The sequence below is a fragment of the Xenopus laevis genome, chromosome 2L, assembly GCF_017654675.1.
Source record: "Xenopus laevis strain J_2021 chromosome 2L, Xenopus_laevis_v10.1, whole genome shotgun sequence".
In the NCBI taxonomy this organism is placed as follows: domain Eukaryota; kingdom Metazoa; phylum Chordata; class Amphibia; order Anura; family Pipidae; genus Xenopus; species Xenopus laevis.
The window spans coordinates 10,972,403-10,992,968 of NC_054373.1; the positions used below are offsets into that span (position 1 = coordinate 10,972,403).

At 40.3% G+C, this 20,566-nt stretch overlaps 1 protein-coding gene across 4 annotated transcripts; it reads right to left on the bottom strand.

Moving 5' to 3' along the window:
* Positions 1-2,573: 2,573 nt before the first annotated feature.
* On the bottom strand, positions 2,574-15,572 carry b3galt5.1.L (beta-1,3-galactosyltransferase 5 gene 1 L homeolog). Of its 4 annotated transcripts, XM_041581539.1 has the most exons (4): positions 15,190-15,572; positions 11,962-11,992; positions 6,422-6,566; positions 2,574-3,709 (listed from the first exon to the last, which is right to left on the bottom strand). In XM_041581539.1, the coding sequence occupies exons 3-4, from the start codon at positions 6,422-6,424 to the stop codon at positions 2,765-2,767; spliced, it is 948 nt and encodes a 315-aa protein (XP_041437473.1). In that variant the 5' UTR covers positions 6,425-6,566; positions 11,962-11,992; positions 15,190-15,572; the 3' UTR covers positions 2,574-2,764. The 4 variants fall into 4 exon arrangements, with proteins under 4 accessions (XP_041437473.1, XP_041437474.1, XP_041437475.1 ...); XM_041581540.1 differs by lacking the exon at positions 11,962-11,992 and having other exon boundaries at positions 6,422-6,561; XM_041581541.1 differs by lacking the exon at positions 11,962-11,992 and having other exon boundaries at positions 2,574-3,628.
* Positions 15,573-20,566: the final 4,994 nt, after the last annotated feature.

Below are 20,566 nucleotides of genomic sequence, written 5' to 3' on the forward strand. Positions count from 1 at the left end.
CGGGTGCTCTGTCTCACACACATGGGTGCTCTGTCTCACAAACACACGGGTGCTCTGTCTCACACATGGGTGCTCTGTCTCACACGCATGGGTGCTCCGTATCACAGACAGATGTGTGCTCTGTCTCACACGCATGGGTGCTCCGTATCACAGACAGATGGGTGCTCTGTCTCACACACACACGGGTGCTCTGTCTCGCACACACATGGGTGCTCTGTCTCACACACACACGGGTGCTCTGTCTCACACACACATGGGTGCTCTGTCTCACAAACACACGGGTGCTCTGTCTCACACATGGGTGCTCTGTCTCACATACACACGGGTGCTCTGTCTCACACACACACGGGTGCTCTGTCTCACACACACACGGGTGCTCTGTCTCACACACATGGGTGCTCCGTATCACACACAGATGGGTGCTCTGTCTCACACACACACGGGTGCTCTGTCTCACACACATGGGTGCTCCGTATCACACACAGATGGGTGCTCTGTCTCTCACACACACGGGTGCTCTGTCTCACACATATGGGTGCTCTGTCTCACACGCATGGGTGCTCCGTATCACAGACAGATGGGTGCTCTGTCTCACACACACACGGGTGCTCTGTCTCGCACACACACGGGTGCTCTGTCTCACACACACACGGGTGCTCTGTCTCACAAACACACGGGTGCTCTGTCTCACACATGGGTGCTCTGTCTCACATACACACGGGTGCTCTGTCTCACACACACACGGGTGCTCTGTCTCACACACACATGGGTGCTCTGTCTCACAAACACACGGGTGCTCTGTCTCACACATGGGTGCTCTGTCTCACATACACACGGGTGCTCTGTCTCACACACAGATGGGTGCTCTGTCTCTCACACACACACGGGTGCTCTGTCTCACACATGGGTGCTCTGTCTCACAAACACACGGGTGCTCTGTCTCACATACGGGTGCTCCGTCTCACTCACACACGGGTGCTCTGTTTCACACATGGGTGCTCTGTCTCACATACACACACACACACACGGGACCTGTTCCAGTTCAGGCATTGATAATCATTGGTCTAAGGATGCAATTCCTAAAAACATTATTTTATTTAATCAATTATCGGTTTTGTTTTTTTTAAATATACAGTATACCAAAAATTTGTTGTTTTATCATTGACATGTCCCCATTACATTTATCTGACCAAATCATCAATCTACATTTTAAAAATAAGCCTTTTCACACCAGTCTGTTCTACACAAAGAATTTTAAGATCCGCAGTTTATATGTAACAATAAACACAATGAGGAATTAAATACAGATTATATTTGCACCATAATTGCATACCTCCCAACTGTCCCGTTTTTACAGGGACAGTCCCTCTTTTGACAGCTCAACCCGCAGTCCCTCGTTTGTTCTGGAAAGTCCCACACTGGCAGGCAGAAAAATAAAGTTTCTAACTTAATTGGCTTTTGGCAGAGAGTCTAGAACAGCCACAGCTGCAGATAAGATACTTTTGTAACAATTTTGAGATAAGCAAATAAGTAATTGTAACAATATGAGATAACAAGTCACTTGGGAGATGTTAGACTCACAGCTTAAAGGGCAATTCACCTTTAGTTGCAAAACTGTAATAACTGGAAAAAAACCACAGAAATATGTTCAAACTTTCATAACCTGCCAAATTTTGTAAAATGAACATGGTAATTATGGGGTGTGGCCACAAAAATGGGCGTGGTAAAAAAAACTTAGCCCCAACTTTTTTGTCCCTGTTTTTATTTCCAAAATGTTGGGAGGTGTGTAATTGTGAGCACCTCAAACCTGTAGTTCCAAAAATTCTTAACTTTGCAGAAAAAAGGGAAACATATACATACGCATATATTTTTATATGAGCACCTGATACAGTATATGCAGTACAGGCATGGGACCTGTTATCCAGAATGCTTGGGACCTGGGTTTTTCCGGATAAGGGATCTTTCCATAATTTGGTTCTTCATACCTTAAGTCTACTAGAAAATCATATAAACATTAACTAAACCCAATAGCCTGGTTTTGCCTCCAACAAGGATTAATTAAATCTTAGTTGGGATCAAGTATAAGATACTGTTTTATTATTTCTTCAAGGATTCATTTGCCAAACAAGTGATATTGTAGTTCAATAGCAGCTAAAAACATACAATTTTAACCTTAATGATATAAATATAATACAAATATGCATACATTGTCATTTGCACTTAAAAGGGAAGGTTCACCTTTAAGATAACGTTTAGTATGTTATAGAATGGCCAATTCTAAGCAACTTTTTAATTGGTTTTTATTTTTTATTTTTTACAGTTTTTGAATTATTTGCCTCGTTATAGGGGCCACTGACCCCATCTAAAAAAAAATGTTCTGCAAGGCTACAAATGTATTGTTATTATTACTTTCTATTGCTCATCTTCCTATTCAGACCTCTCCTATTCATATTCCAGTCTCTTATTCAAAGCAAAGCATTGTTGCTAGGGGAATTTGGACCCTAGCAACCAGACGGCTGAAATTGCAAAAAAAACAAAATAACGCAAAAAACCACAAATAATAAAAAATGAAAACCATTTGCAAATTGTCTCAGAATATCACTCTCTACATCATAGTAAAATGTAATTTAAAGGTGAACAACCCCTAGTTTTCTCCTTGGATGCTCGGGGCCCAAACCAAATAGCAATCATTGGCAAATCAAAGAAGATTATTAATTATTATTATCACTTTTCATGTGATGAGAGTAACACAGGTTCCACCCATTCAGCACTGTTCAGCCTCTGACCTTCGCAGGGCGTCCGTGAAAAGACGCATTTCAAGTGGTCGGACGCCGTGCGAAGTGACCAGCTTCCGATAACCACAGATAGTGAATGGCCTTTTATATGGGAAAAACGTTGGCCGGTTGTAAAGGTTCTGCAAGTTGATTTTCAGTTTCTCCAGGCACATTCCTACATAGACGTCCTCCAGTTTGAAAAATGGGACTGATGTGGAGACGTTCTGGATCTTTTCTGCAACGTCTACGGAAAAGACGTACCCGGTTCCCGAACAAAATGGCGGGTACTTGGCCGGTGGGTATTCTGTTTTGCTTATGTACCACTTGCTGTGAATATCCCGTATGGGTGCATCGTGTGGTCTGAGAGAACCAGTAAAGAGATTGGTTGTTTGATTCTTCTTTTCGAGCAGCTCAACGAGATACAATGTATTAACAAACATATCCGAGTCCGTTTTCATCACAAATTTCGTTTGTGGGCAATGAGCGCAAATCCATTCAATCCCCATGATGGTTTTCAGGGTCAGATTATAATATGTGTCTTTGAAGTCTCCCTGAATAATGTCATTGTAAGTGTTGCTTTCATCAATAAGTTCCTCTTGGAACCTTATATTTGTGCTGGCGCCCAGAAGAAAATAGGCAGAAACAAGTTTACCCCCAATTTGTCTTTCCTTGCCCCAGGTCTGCCGGATTGCATTCCGGGCTTCCTTTTGCTTGTAGGTTGTGGTCACCAACAACACCAGGAATGGAGGATTCCTCTCGCACTGTACCTTGGGCCTCAGATTAAATTTCTCATTTGCTGTGACAGTTATAGAAGTAGGTGAAGAAATGATCTTTCGGCACAATGTATAGAAGTCCTGGAGATTTAAGAGTAAGACGCCGAAGCCGAAGCCAAAGATCAGCAACACTGTTACAAATATCAACTTTAGTTGTCGCATCTAAAACACGAAGAAAATATAAAAAGAAGAAAATGTTCTGTGTAATGGGTCACTTCATCGGAGTATTGCTTTTGTGTTTGTGCAGTGTTTAGTGGAATTTTTGTGGGAACAACTGATCTATAGGGATGGGCAAATAAATTCGGCAGGCGCAAATTGGATGGTGAATTTCCGCGCTTCGCCGTCGGCGAATAAACTTGCGAAACCGTGGGAATAAATTTGCCGGCATCGAAAAAATCTGGACGCGCATCAGAATAGTCAATCATATCAATTGATTTAAATGGCAGTGTAAAACTTGACGTGAGCGTAAGAATTGACATGAATTGACGCTGGCTGTTTCACAAATTTCACAAGAAATTTATACATTTTTCAGCGAAGCAAAACAGGACATATTCACCTATCACTGCTGATCAATTGGATGCTTTCATAAGGCAGTGTGAACAGATGGTTAAAGGGATACTGTCATGGGAAAAAATTTTTTTTTTTTTTTAAAACACATCAGTTAATAGTGCTGCTCCAGCAGAATTCTCCACTGAAATCCATTTTTCAAAAGAGCAAACAGATGTTTTTTTTATATTTAATTTTGAAATCTGACATGGGGCTAGACATATTGTCAGTTGCCCAGCTGCCCCCAGTCATGTGACCTGTGCTCTGATAAACTTCAATCACTCTTAACTGCTGTACTGCAAGTTGGAGTGAAATCACCCCCCCTCCCTTTCTCCCCGACAGCCTAACAACAGAACAATGGGAAGGTAACCAGATAGCAGATCCCTAACACAAGATAACAGCTGCCTGGTAGATCTAAGAACAACACTCAATAGTAAAATCCAGGTCCCACTGAGACACATTCAGTTACATTGAGTAGGAGAAACAACAGCCTGCCAGAAAGCAGTTCCATCCTAAAGTGCTGGCTCTTTCTGAAAGCACATGACCAAAATGACCTGAGATGCACCTACACACCAATATTACAACTAAAAAATACACTTGTTGGTTCAGGAATGACATTTTATATTGTAGAGTGAATTATTTGCAGTGTAAACAGTGTCATTTAGGAAATAAATAAATAAATAAAAATAAAAAAAACCATGACAGAATCCCTTTAAGTGTAGGCAGCAGTCCTGATTTGCTTTATGGCTGAAATTATAACCATAGCAGAGCATTCTGTTACTGTGGCACAAATCCTATCTGATACAGTTGTGTAATTCCTGCAGACCCTGCTCAAAGGTTCTGAGGGGTCGTCGCTGGGGTCTGAAGGGACCTCAACCTGCAGCCAGTCAACATGCTGCCTCTTTTTTACCAAGGAAAAAGAGAAGAAATAAATCAAATATATCTGGGCCTTCCACTGTGGAATGCACAATTATTTTTTTATTTATTTACAGAAATGCAGCTAGGCAGAGGAGGCAGACACAAACAGCATTTGGGGAAGAAGAAAACTGTGGGTATTCTGCTTGCGTGAGGTATTGATTTACAATTTCTAGTATTCAGAATTAGTCTTATTTGTTTCTTTTATATTTTATCCCAATTCTCAGGGTTGCAGGGTTCAAATATGTGCTGCCATGCCACACTCACCACTTTTGAACATTTCAGCTATTTAAACATACAGGCCTAGGATCCGTTATGTGGGAACCTGTTTATCCAGAAATATTGGGAAGGCCATACCCCACAGACTCTATTTTAGTCAAATAATGGTAATTTAAAAAAAAAATCCATTTCCCCTGTAATAAGGAAATTAAAACATTACCTTGTACTTGATCCCAATAAATATATAATTAATCCTTGTGGGAGGCAAAAAATCCTATTGGGTTTTTATTTAAAGGGATCCTGTCATCAGAAAACATGTTTTTTTCAAAACACATCAGTTAATAGTGTTACTCCAGCAGAATTCTGCACTGAAATCCATTTCTCAAAAGAGCAAACAGATTTTTTTATATTCAATTTTGAAATCTGACATGGGGCTAGACATTTTGTCAATTTCCCAGCTGCCCCTGGTCATGTGCTTTCTGGCAGGCTGCTGTTTTTCATCTCAATGTAACTTAATGTGTCTCAGTGGGACATGGGTTTTTACTATTGAGTGTTGTTCTTAGATCTACCAGGCAGCTGTTATCTTGTGTTAGGGAGCTGCTATCTGGTTACCTTCCCATTGTTCTGTTGTTAGGCTGCTGGGGGGGAAGGGACAGGGGTGATATCACTCCAACTTGCAGTACAGCAATAAAGAGTGCTTGAAGTTTATCAGAGCACAAGTCACATGACTTGGGGCAGCTGGGAAATTGACAATATGTCTATCCCCATGTCAGATTTCAAAATTAAATATAAAAAGATCTGTTTGCTCTTTTGAGAAATGGATTTCAGTGCAGAATTCTGCTGGAGCAGCACTATTAACTGATTCATTTAAAAAAAATGTTTTTTCCCATGACAGTATCCCTTTAATGTTTATATGATTTTTAGTAGACAAAGTATGGAGATCCAAATTATGGAAAGATCCCTTATTCACACAACTCCAGGCCCTGAGCATTCTGGATAACAGGTCCCATACCCAAACTGTAGCAGTTGTCCATAGCAGGAGTTCAATATGGACATCAAGAGGCAAAGACTAAGGGTGCAGACGACAGATAGAGAGGACGGGTGCCAGTAAGAGTTTTACGGGAGACATGAATATTGTGGACAGAAAACGGGATGGTGCAAGAAGAACAAGACAGATTTTCAGAAATAACGTACCATGTCCAAAAAGAAGACCGGAATCCCTTTTTTTTTTTTTGCTTTTAACAAACAAGAAAACAAATGCTCCGGGAGAACTCCAGCAAGTTCCCAAGTATCATCATCGCTTCTCTTCCGTGTTGAAATGACTTTAGCCGCTCCTATACTGTGACATGAGAACAATAGAAAGAGTCAGAGGCAAATTAGCTCCCTCCTGCAAAAACTCTTACATTTACTGTACGCTGCATGGGGGATCCTAATCCGAGAGCACGAGCGCTTGCTGGATCTAAAGATTTGCTCTAAACACCCATATTTCCAGGTGTATGAGAGTGACGGTGCTCGAGGGGAGCCATAACTTTCCTTCTACAAATGAATGGGTCGTGCCTTGCCTTTCCCCCTACAATGTAAGGAACCGATTGCTACATACAATGGGATTATGATACAGTGGGATTATGATTGTTCGTGGTTTTTCCTGAACCCTTTATATGTAATGCAGAAGACCAGATATTCAATTTCTCTCTTAGGGGGTTATTTATCAAAGGTCGAATTTTAGAGTAATGTGAATTTTTTAAAACTATAATAAATTTGATTTTATTTAGGGTATGTTGAAAAAATTTTAGGGATGCAACGAATCCAGGATACGGTTTGGGATTCGGCCAGGATTCAGTCTTTTTCAGCAGGATTCAGATTCGGCCGAATTCTTCTACCCAGCCGAACTGAATCCGAATCCTAATTTGCATATGCTAATTAGGATTGGGATGGGAAATGTTGTCACAAAACAAGGAAGTAAATAATTTGCATATGCAAATTAAGATTCGGTCCAGTATTCGGCCAAATATTTCACAAAGGATTCGGGGGTTCAGCCGAATAGAAAATAGTGGATTCGGTGCATCCCTAAAAAATTGAATGTCTAAAATTTGATTGAATAGTCCTGACCCGAAAACTCGAATTAAATTCATATCGAGTTTTCCTCCGAAAAAAAAAACCTCAACAAATGTTTTTATTCGCGACATGTTTTTTTTTTTTCTCCCCATCTATAGGGCATCATTTTCTAAGCAAAACTTGGCAGAAATTTGACTCAGCACTAATATTTACATCAAATATTTCAAGGGACCTCTGCCATTGGCTTCTACATGAACTCGGTAGGTTTAAGGTGGAGAATAGTCAAATTAGAACCGTTCCAGGGTCGAGGTGTGATAAATCTCACATTCGAAATTCAAATTTGAGTTGGAGACTTGACCAAAAAAAAATATTCTGAAATTCAAATTTAACTTTTGAATCTTAGTAAATCTGCCCCTTAGGGGTAAATTTATCAAAGAGTGAAGTTCCGCCACTAGAGTGAAATTCCGCAGCTCTCCATTCATTTATATGGGATTTTGAAAGGCGTATTTATCAATGGGTGAAAGTGAAAGTTCACCCTTTGATAAATACGCCTATAAAAATCCCATAGAAATGAATGGAGAGTGGCGGAATTTCACTCTAGTGGCGGAACTTCACTATTAACTTCACTCTTTGATAAATATACCCTTAGGGGCCGATTCATCAATAGTCGAATATCGAGGGTTAATTAACCCTCGATATTCGACTGGGAACTAAAATCGTTCGACTTCGAATATCGAAGTCGAACGATTTTGCGCAAATCCTGCGATCGTACGATCGAAGGATTTTTCGTTCGATCGAACGATTAAATCCTTCGAATCGAACGATTCGAAGGATTTTAATCCAACGATCGAAGGAAAATCCTTCGATCAAAAAATCACAGGCAAGCCTTTGGGGACCTTCCCCATAGGCTAACATTGACTTCGGTAGGTTTTATCTACCGAAGTAGGTGGTCGAAGTATTTTTTAAAGAGACAGTACTTCGATTATCGAATGGTCGAATAGTCGAACGATTTTTACTTCGAATCGTTCGAATCGTTCGAATTCGAACGAATTTAACCAATTCGATGGTCGAAGTACCCAAAAAATACTTCGAAATTCGACGTTTTTTACATTCGAATTCTTCACTCGAATTTTGTAAATCTGCCCCTTAGTGTGCAGAGTCCCAACATATTGGGGTTACCAATACCGTATCTGCCTTTGGAAATACTTCCACAAACATGAAAAGGGTAGAACAATAGTCAAACAAATGAAGAATTGGGGTGGCAGATTCATAACTCCCTGTGGTCTTGTTTTACTTGGGACAAATTGGAGCAAAACAGCAAAACTGGAATTGGGCAGGTTGCAGGAGGATAGTGGACATGCTGGGCTGTTCTGATCTAAATTGGCCCATTTTTGGGGAATCTGTTGGTTGGTATCAAGATGGAAGCGAGAAGGATGAGGAGGTAGAACTGATCAAAATAGGGAAATAATATAATATAGCCCATATTTGGCTTCCAATATGGAAGAAAAACCAATTGGTTGTGCTCTCCTCTAAATAAAAAGTGTATCACCTGGTTGGAACAGTAGATGTGAAAACCTAGATACTAAAGGGGAAAAGTCTAATTACAGTTATTGGCTTAAAGGGGTTGTTCATCTTCCAACACTTTTTTCAGTTCAGTTCAGCTACACTTACTAGTGATAGGCGAAGTCTACAGGCGACTCTGCAAAAACTTAGCTCTCATCGCTAACACTAACTCATGATGGTTTGCAGAGTTGGCCTATAAAGTATAAACCATAAATAGCAATATATAAGTTTGTATTACATTATGTAACTGTCAGGAAATACCAGGACTCAAACCCTCGTCTGCTTGTTGAACTGCACTATTCTTCTGAGCTACTAGGGGCTCCAAGCATCAGTGTGGGTTTGTTATCCTGATAGACCTATGCTATCCTTCTATCTCTGAAAGCATGGAGGTGCACACAAATGAACTCCACATGTAGGGCTGGGTGGGAGCTCTATCCAAACATCAGGACGTTCCACTCTGGTCACGTGGGTGAAGCAAACACTAAATTAAAGGGGCATACGTTGGATTCTATTTTGGATAGAAGTGCTGAGTGAAAAGCTGTATAAAATCTTCATTTATTAAATCTTCATTAAAAACACCATTGAGAATTCATTAATGGATGAACAGAGCAGGGGAGTGCATGGCTCTGACGAAGTGACCGTTGTAGTCCCAAAACGCCTTGAGCCATGCACTCCCCTGCTCTGTTCATCCATTAATGAATTCTCAATGGTGTTTTTAATGAAGATTTAATAAATGAAGATTTTATACAGCTTTTCACTCAGCACTTCTATCCAAAATAGAATCCAACGTATGCGCCTTTAATTTAGTGTATCCTTCTATCTCTGCCTCTCTCTTGCCCCACCTTCTTCATTAATTTCAACTGTTGCCAATTAGCAATCTAGCTGTTACAAGTAACTCCCGGTTGCTTGATCATTGAGCTTCTGTGCCGGATCTAGCCCTTGACTCCATTGTATCCTTGCTTCATTCCTCAGTCCTGTTTTCAAGTCTCTGAGTTCCTGTCCCCTTGTCCTGGTTCCCTGCCTGCCCTGGATCTCCCCGTACTGACCTCAGCCTGCTCTCTGGGCTTTCCCACTGATTTCAGCCTGTCGCAACCTCGGCTTGTTTATTGGACCTTCGCCGCTAGCTGCCTGCCCCGACATTTGGCCAGTTTACTTTTTTACTGCTTTTCGCAGTAATATTCTGTTTATTTATTTGGTTTCTGTTTTGCACCTTTTTTTATTAAACCTTCACCTTTTCATGGCTTCCAGATTCCGTTCTCCTATTTACAGTTATACACCAGGTTATCCAGCATTAATGCTCCTTTCTACTTGCCTGTCCTCAGTGTCGTAATGTTACAGAATAATCAAGCCACACTCTAAGGAGCCTGCTGGTAACCCCTCCATGTTAAAGGAGACCTGTCACCCTTAGAAACCATCCCAAATCCTTTTTTATCATGTTAGTTGAGCAAAATAAACTTTACTTAAATTATTTAAATTTTGCTTCCATAAGTCTTGCCATTAACAATCACAGCAAGCAGACAGGCACCGTTTTATCCCAAAAATCTTGTGTATGTGCCAGAATGGGTGATCTAATGCCAATACCAATCACTGGCTACACAATTATAGACCATGGGGATGGAGGGAGAAAGTGAGGAGGGCAGTGACATCGAGGAAGTGAATATAATTGACTGATCCGCCTCTATGCCAAAGTGTGGATGTTTCAATAAAAATAAGAATTTGGGTTTCAAGTTTAATTTGCCAAAGCCTTTTATTAGCTTTTTATGTATGGGTGAAAGGTCCCCTTTAAGTAGAGTAAATAAACTACAACTCTCTACTGCTCAGTGGCTTTCTTCTCTCAAGAAGTATGTAGATTAGAAAGATTAATTTTCTTAATTTCTACTGCTCCTGTGCCGGCTCACTGCCTTGGCTCCTGACTCTGGAGATGCTCCCGTCTTGGATCCTGTCCTGGCTCCTGACTCTGGCTATGCTCCTGGATGCTACTGGACTCTACTTTTGCCTGCCAGTTACCACAGTCATATTCTGTTTATCCATTTGTTTTGCACCTTTTTCCATGAAACCATCACCTGTTTCATGACTTCCGGACCCTGTTCTATTTACGGTTATACACCTAGTTATCCAGCATACAGGCTCCCTTCTACTTGCCTGTCCTCAGTGTCGAAATTTAACAGTAACGTGCTGGTAGAAACAATATAAATCTACTGACTATTCAGCACTAACAATGACCTATATCTGGTTCCTTCAAAGGCGCCCAATCAAAATTTTCTGCCTGGGCCGATCAATGAGTTGACCGTTATCCAAGTCTTCTGCTGATATCAGTTGACTTGTCTTTTGCCATACACATACCAAATATAGTGCGAAAAAAAATTTACGATAATATCGGTGCATGTATAGCCACCTTAAGGAAGACACATGACTTACCTCTACCAATGAGACATACAGACAGGACTATATTAATTTATTATTACCTGATTATTGTGACTAGAACACAAACTTTTATATTTTTGTTGTCTGCTTGATGGGCCCAGGACAGTTGGTGTATTACTCTAGGGGTGACCACCACCAACTTAGTGTTGAAATGGTAACCCCTATCCCCTAGAATTTGTAGATATTCCTGGTGTGTTGCTCTTACTAATGGCCAAGGGCTTCACATAACTTCCTTTTCTCCGGTTGTAGTAATAGGATATTTAGCCTGATTCAATTCAAGATGGTGGAGTGAGCCTAGAGCTTCTGACCCAAATCTTTTTTGCAAAAAACAACCATTTTGAATGATGGAAAAAGGGAATGTGAGTCTCTTAAAAAAGTCAAGAAAGTCAAAAAACCTAAACAGTTTTATAAGGGCATACAAAATGGTCTAACGCGTTTCATGCCTATAAGGGCACTTACTCAGCAGCTATGATTAGCCTAAGGAAGCAGAAGATTTCCCAATAACCATCTGAACTGGATGTCTTCTCATCTCAATTGTCTTCAAAAAATTACTATGAACTTGCCATCATTTTTAAAAACCGGCAACTTTTACAAATGAATCCCCAAAATGACGATAAAAACTCTTAAATCGCTTTTGCAACTTTCAAGCTCAAATGGATTCAATACAGATTTCTGTATTCATTCCTTCTTACCTTTCGCTGAGATATGGCAGCAAACACCAGCCTGTAAAAGAATGTTACATCCCAGTAAAGAAGATTCGGCAGAAAATACAAATTCGCTCCACATTAAAACTGTGCCAAAGACAGAACTTTGTCTTGTTGTGCCTGCATGAACAGTGACTCTACTCCAGGAGAACAAAACCCCTGACAATAATAAAAGCTTGATAGATCTTCCAGCTAAAAAAAAATCAATAATTATGTTTAAGGAGGTTAAGCTCAGTTTATTGATGTATTTTACTATTATTAACCTTTTCTGGTGCACTTAGCAAACGGCACTGGGATTCTTAGCTCTAATGTACTGATAAACTCCACCTATGCAACTTAAATCCTTTAAACCCAAGTATTATCAGTTTTCAGGCTTGCTATTTTTTAAATAGTGGGCAATGGTTGGTACCATTGTTATTGTATTGATTTTACTGTATGCAGAGTATCAGCCAGGGCTGAAGATTTTTTTACTATACTATTTTGGTTTTGTTTCACTTGTATTCCACGGATACCAAAAAGAAGTTTGATAGGGTGACCTCTTAAAGTTTTATCGGATAATTACTAGAGAAAAAATAAATCCGAGAACCTCCAAAAGTCTGAATGGAAAAAAAAAAAAAGTCCAACAGGATCAGCGCTTCTCCCATTCATTTCTAAGGGACCTCGAGTTTTTCCTGGTTTTTATCCTTTATAAATCTTGAATTTTTAGGGGCAGATTTTTAAGGGTCGAGTTTTCCACGAACAATTCGAGTTTTCGAGGTGATTTTTCAATCAAAAATCGTTTCTTTTTTTAGGGTTAAAAAAACCTGAAAAATGTGAGTTTTTTTAAAGAATTTTTCTAGATTTATTATACCTCGAACCCTGTAAATGGAATCTGAAGATACACCATCTAAAACCATCATGCAGTCAATGGCAGAGGTCCCCTGAACCATTTGAAGATATGTGTAGCCTTCCCGATGTTCGAGTTTTTTTTTCAGTGTAAAACTTGATTCATTTGAGTTTTCCAGTTGTTAACCCCCGAACTCGCTGATTTGAGTTTTTTCCATTCGAGTTTTTTCTTAAATAAGAAACATTTGAGTTGTTAGAGTTTTAAAAACACATGACTCTAAAATTTGACCTTTGATAAATGACTCCCTAAAAGTTTTAGTGACATTCTTAAAAACTTAATTTTTTTGAGAAAAGATAGAAAAGGAAATCCAAATGTTAGTAAAAAGGCCCCTTACTGTACCTTTTTGACGTTGGAGTAATTAACCATTGTTGTGTATGTTTTGTAATGCTCAGTTGTCCATCACAAGCCCCCCGTGTCAGTGCATTTATTATTTATGTAAAAAAACATGGCAACCAAATATGTACAGTACATGTGCCCATATTAATTCCAAGCATGATTGTGTATAAAAATTGCATGTTTATAAAGCGGTATATATATTTTTAGCATAAAATTGCAGCTGCTTGAAAATGCTTTGTAAAGCACAGTGTTCATTCAGTGAAAATATTTTCATTTTTTTTCCGTGGAAATTCACTTGCCACCTACTTTCCCCCCATTGGCTTACAGTAAGTGGGTTACACCATCAATATAACGGAATAAAACAACCATCGGGTTATTATTATGATGTCTTGCTGATCGGCAGGTAAAAGGAAATACATTGCTTTATATATTTGCCATTTATTTATATAATTTTTCCAGCATTTTTAACACTGCATGATAAATGAGCCCCTTATTCTCAGGAGTATAATAAATTATATTAGCCATTCAGAATTATCCAGTTATTTTCCAGATATTTTATCTTTTTATATTTTATTTTTGTTATGAATGTCTGCTGGAAATTTTTTAGGAATGGACAGAATCCACTATTTTGGATTCGACCTTTGCAAAAGATTCTGCCGAATACCGAGCCTAATTCGAATTCTAATTTGCATATGCCAATTAGGGGTGGAAGGGGAAAACATTTTTTACTTCCTTGTTTTGTAACACAATTTCCCTCCTGCCCTAATTTGCATATGTAAGTTAGGATTCGGATTCGGTTCGGCCAGGAAGAAGAATTCAGCCGAATCCGAATCATGCTGAAAACGGCCGAATCCCAAACTGAATCCTGGATTCGGTGCATCCCTACATTTTTTACATTCGGTTATTTTTGGGTTTACTTTCACTTTAAGGAATTCTAGTTGAAATTATTGAGGTATCTTCCATATCACAAGGGGTGCCCAATGAATAGTCCAGTGATCAACCAGTGGCAGTATATCTTCAGCTGGTGATCCTCACAGTTACATTAGATTGTCTTATGTCTATAGCAGTATAAAGCTTTAGTTAAAGGGTAGGGTTGCCACTTGGCGGGTATTTTACTGGCCTGGCTGGTAAAAATGATGGCTGATGCCAATGTTAATATAGGGAAAAATTGTAAATATATAGGAAGGCCTATAGGAAGGTATTTTTTTTCCAGAAAAGGTGGCAACCCTATTAAAGGGATACTGTCATGGGAAAACATGTTTTTTTCAAAACGTATCAGTTAATAGTGCTGCTCCAACAGAATTCTGCACGGAAATCCATTTCTTTAAAGAGCAAACAGATTTTTTATATTTCATTTTGAAATCTGACATGGGGCTAGACATATCGTCTGTTTCCCAAGTGCCCCCAGTCATGTGACTTGTGCTCTGATAAACTTCAGTCACTCTTTACTGCTGTACTGCAAATTGGAGTGATATCACTCCCCACCCCCCCGCTCCTACCCAACAGCCTAACAAAAGAACAATGGGAAGGTAACCAGATATCAACTTCCTAACACAAGATAACAGCTGTCTGGTAGATCTTAAAACAAGCCAAGACTGAGACTGATTTAGTCACATTAAGTAGGAAAAATAACAGCCTGCCAGAAAGTAGCTTCGTCCTAAAATGCAGGCACAAGTCACATGACTGGGGGCAGCTGGGAAACTGACAATATGTCAGGCCCCATGTCAGATTTCAAAATTGAATAGAAAAAAATCTGTTTGCTCTTTTGAGAAATGGATTTCTGTGCAGAATTCTGCTGGAGCAGCGCTATTAACTGATGTGTTTCGAAAAAAAATATGTTTTCCCATGACAGTATCCCTTTAAAATATCCCTATGGTAAACACTTGGCACCTTTGATCTATACAAAACACAGGTACAAAACCCATATCATTGTTCAGATTGGCAATTTCAATTCTAGTGAATTGATGAGATAAAATTTTAAACACAGTGTTTACCTGTAGCATTGATTATGGTGGATTTGTGTTGGCTTTATGCACTGGTTTCATTCGGGTGCTTTTCATTCGGCCGCACTTCGCCTTTTCCAAACTGTGGTCCTGGATAATGAGTTCCTTGTTATAGAGAATCTTTCAAAGGTCTCCAATTTCAGGATTTCACCAGGGTGCCACCAAGCTCTCCATGTCTGCAGCAAAAGTGACCCAGCAGTCCCTTGTATTGCACCTCCCAGCGTTGGTTGGTTATTGAGGTGTTGAAGGAATTGCTGAATGTTCTGTAAAGCAGGTGGGTGGCGGCATTTATTCTCAGAGTAATAATATCCAAAGTGCAGAGATTCAGCATCTATTGCCAGTAATATAGATAAGTCTCAATATTTTGCATAAAACATATATATATATACTTCCAAAGGTTTCCACCTCCTTCTCATACTCTGAATGATATCAATACATGACACAGATCCAAAAATGATAATTATTATCCCATAATACAAAACGACACACTCGTAAAACAAACAGACACACCTGTATTTTGCTTGGACTCTCCAGGGTCCCATTCAGTGGCAAGAACAATAGGAACCAGCGTGACAAAGAAAACAGGTGCAAAAGGGGAAACGTCTCCATTTTCTGAAGAGAACATAAGGTTAATATTCTGTGAGGGGTTAGCCACTCTTCCTCAAACCATATAGACATATTATTGAACGTTCAAAATAGCTAAGAGTGTTTCAGCCGGCAGGATTTACACAGAGAGTCCATGAAAGATAAATGTACAGATGGAATAATGTAGTCCTTGATCTTATAATTGTTATGGTTAAATGAATTTCTTAGGCACAATAATGGGAGAAAAGCCTGTCCCAGTCCATCACATGACCAGGGGCAGCTGGGAAATTGACAAAATGTCTAGCCCCGTGTCAGATTCCAAAATTGAATATAAAAAAAATCTGTTTGCTCTTTTGAGAAATGGATTTCAGTGCAGAATTCTGCTGGAGTTGCACTATTAACTGATGTGTTTAAAAAAAAAACATGTTTTCTGATGACAGGATCCCTTTAAAGGGACAGTATACACCCCCTTATCAACATTAGCTGAATAAATAGGGCTTGAACATACATTTTGCTTATTGCTTTAATTAAGAAATATCTATGGTTTCTGTTATTTGTGGCACTAAACAAGAATATGAAGCCAGTTTTACTTTCCTAGTAGTACTACTACTTCCTGTTACTTCTGGTCCCAAAGAACTTCAAAAATGCTGATTAGTGATGGGGCGAATTTCTCCCGCTTTGCCTCGCCGAAAATTTTTCGAAATTCACGAAACTCAAATTTTGTCAGTTTGAGTCAATTTTGACCCTGTTGTTAAAGTCAATGGGTGTCTGAATAGTGTTGAAGCGCGACAGTTTTGACACGAGCGACATTTCCGATGTGGGTCCAAATTTATTTGATGCCGGCGAATTGTCATGGGAGTTTTGCGAATTTATTCGCTGGCGGCGAAACACAGAAGTTCACTAATGCTGATAAATATAAGATATAATTATATAATAATAACATTATTATCAGATAAGGCAGATTTTGTCGTGAAATGCAAAATCTTGTGTTGCGGCACCAAAATGCAACGTGCCTATCGGCATCCGAGCTGAGGCAATGAATTCGGGAGCAGGCACAACAAGCATCAGAGATAAGGGAGAGGTTTGTTTGTTTGTTTAAAAGTAGTTAGGGAGCATATTGTCCTGTTTTTAAAAGAAGGGAGATGTGAATTGAGTAAACATAGCCCAACTTTCCAATTAGTGCTTTATAATAGCAAAAAAATAGGAGAATATGGATATTTTTAAATTAAAGCAATAGGCAGAATGTATTTTGAACACAAGTCCTATTTCATGTGCTCAGATGTTATTAGTAATATACTGTACCTTTAAGGAGGCTTTGACTAATGTCACATGCAACACATTCCACCATATTTCCCCTGGCAGAATAGTACCTGTGGCCATCTTCAGCAGCTGCCATTGGATAGAAAAGTAAATGCAATGAAGTGTAGGAGTGAGCGCTTTTCAACCCCAGGACACAATAGCAGTTGTCACGTTTTTCATTCTATGAGTTTTCCATTCAAGTCAATGTGAGGGTAAAAGTAAGAGAGATGGCGCACAACCTCAAAAGCAAAATACGGGGTGCTAATCCATAGGAGGCTCCCCATCAGGGTCTGCAAATCAGACTGCTAAATATTTAAAGTAACGGATAGCACACCCAGTTGAAAAAAATTACATTTATTACAAAATGGAGAAAAGAATAAAAAAGAATCAAAGGAATAAAAACTTATAATAAAAAAAATTAAAAAAAAAACCTTGCTTTTTTATTTTTTTTATTATTTGTGCCCCTGAGGAAGACCCTTAAGGTCGAAACGCGTTGGGCTCACCAAATATAATTTTTGTATTGTTTGTTATTTTTTCCTTTTTGTAATAAATCAAAAAAATGTTCAACTGGGTGTGATAACTGTTACTGTCAATGAGTGCCCCAGGAGGCTGTGGAGGTAACTGACTGACTGACCCCAGTCAGTCAGCTCCTTCAAATGCCGTAACCCCCTTCCACCCCTGTCATGTAGTGATTACCACTTCCTTCCCTCTTGCAGCTACAGATGAAGGGGGACACCAGCGCTCGCAGCTCCAACTGGAGGGAATGGGCCTGGGTCAGCAGGGCCGTGGGGCCCACCGAGCCTGGTTACTTTTCAGCCAGTCCAAATATACCATCTCAAAGGTAGGGGCATTATATGCCCCTGTGCTGTCCTGAGGCAGCCAAAGTGATGCGCCCCCCCCCCCATAACTCTGCACTTCACAGCTTGCAGCGTGCATCACTAGTACAGATAGCGCGATTGCACTCTCTAATTATATGATGTTACTGGTCCTTTAAAGAAGAACTAAAGCCTAACTAAAGAAGTAGCTAGAAATGTTGTACATTATGTTTTGTGCTTCTGTACCAGCCCAAGGCAACCACAGCCCTTTAGCAGTAAAGATCTGTGTCTCCAAAGATGCCCCAGTAGCTCCCCATCTTCTTTTCTGCTGATTCACTGCACATGCTCTGTGCTGCTGTCACTTACTGAGCTTAGGGAGCCACTCACAATATACAGTACACATAGAATAGAAATGTCACAATATAAGGCTGATTAGTAATCAATACACATAATTACTACATGTCAGCACAGAAACCAGTGCAATTAGCATCAGAATTAAATAATCAGTAAACCTGTAGCATCAGCTTATATTACGGGGGAAGCTCATTTTCTGCTGGATAATTAGTGACGAGCCCTAAGCTTAGCTTCTCAACAGCCAATCAGAGCCCACTGAGCATGTGAGTGTCACAGACACTTTCCAAGATGGTGACCCCCTGTGACAAGTTTGAAGTCCTGGATCATTGCTGCTATTGACAAGCTGAAACTTTAGCCTCGTGCAATAAGTTCACTATATATAATATGACATTTGTAACCATATTTATTTTTAGGGTTTAGTTCTCCTTTAAAAAAATGCTAGGTTTAGAACAAGAAGCCGAACTGGAACTAATGAAATGCTAACTGGAAGTGCTGCAAGACAGAGGTACTGCCTGAGTGCCAAGTGGTAGTTCCGCAAGCACATCCACAGCAATGACTCAGCACTCACAGGACTTGCTTAAAAAAATGTAAATAATCACCATATGACCCAAATCCCAAAGCAATGGAGAAAACTAGATCCTGTCCACAAGCAAATATGTGTCTATAATTACTATGTGTCAAAAATGTATCAAAAATATATTCAATATAGCTAAATAAAATAACATTTAACTTCCTATCAAAATAACATTAATGTCAATTCAAAAAACACAGGAAAGAGCAATGTTCATTTAAACCTGCTGGCGCCAAAGTGTTCAACTTCTTGATCCAGAACACTTCTCTTCTTGATCCAGAACACTTCTCTTCTTGATCCAGAACACTTCTCTTCTTGATCCAGAACACTTCTCTTCTTGATCCAGAACACTTCTCTCGGAAGCAATACTTTGATCTGTCCCCTCTCTCTCCTGAGTGGGGGATATGATCAATGGCAATAGATTGAAATGTGGGTAACCTATGGCCCATTTCTAAAAAATGATTTGCCGCTGGTTTATTAGTATAACCATCTCTGAATGCTGTGCTAATGGCTGAGCGGTGTGTATCCACACGCAGACGTAACGTCTGATCCGTTTTTCCTACATACGACAACCCACATGGGCAGGTTACGAGATATATTATGTGGGTCGTGCAGGGCCGGGCCAAGGTATTTTCGCACCCTAGGCAAAGGCTTCAATCAGTGCCCCCGCACCGGGTCCGTCATTACCATTTCCCACCTTACCATTCATATTGCCCCTGTACCTGTGCCAGTAGCCATCATGTAGCCGCATGTACCTGTGCCAGCACCTATCATATTGCCCCCATTTGTACCTGTGCCAACAGCAGTCAATCCCTCTGATCGCCCCCAATCTGTATCTGTGCCAGCGGCAGCCAAAAAAGTCCACCATTTTGCCCCTAATTTGTACTTTTGCCTGCAGGAGCCAAAAGTTTATCATATTGCCCCAAACATCTGTGTACTTGTGCCAACAGCCACCATATTGCCCCATGTACCAACCCAGCAGCAGCCAATTCCTCATATTGCCCCCAATCTCTACCTGTGCCTGCAGCAGCCAAAAAATACACAATATTGACCCCCAAATATGTACTTGTGCCCTCAAATACTGCATGTATCTGCACCAGCAGGAGCCAAAAATCCATCATATTGCACCTAATCCTCTGTTTACCTGTACAAGTAGCAGCCAAGATATTGCCCACAAATATGTACCTGTGCCAGCAGCTGCCAAGAGGGGGATGCGGAGTAATTCTACCCGCAGAACGAATCACGGGCAAGAGGGGGGTTTGGAACAGGCGATTTATAAAACTGAAAAACTATTAAAAATCAGGGTTCAAAAAAGAAAAATTCCCCGTAAAAGTGCACCCCCCCCCCCCATGATTGTGCCCAAGGCCTGCACTTACTCTGCCTGCCCCTGGTTCCGGCCTTGGGGTAGTGAAGTGATTGTCTGATCAAAAAACATTCACCGGTTTCATGATTCTACAGGGAGTACAGCTTGGACACCGAAGGGCAGAGACACACGGGCAGTCGCCCGGCGACAAATCTCCTCTTCTTCAGGGCAACCAAACTCCCCTAACTGCCTTCCCGCCGGCTAGAATGAAAACCGGCGGCGGGATGGCACTCGGATCGCTTCGTTTTCCGAAGTTGCCCGAAGTTTCCTCGTGAGGCGACTTCAGAAAATGAAGCACATCCCGCCACTGATTTTCATTCTAGCCGGCGGGAAGGCAGTTTGGGGAGATTAATCTTCCCGAGGAAGAGAAGAATTGTCGCC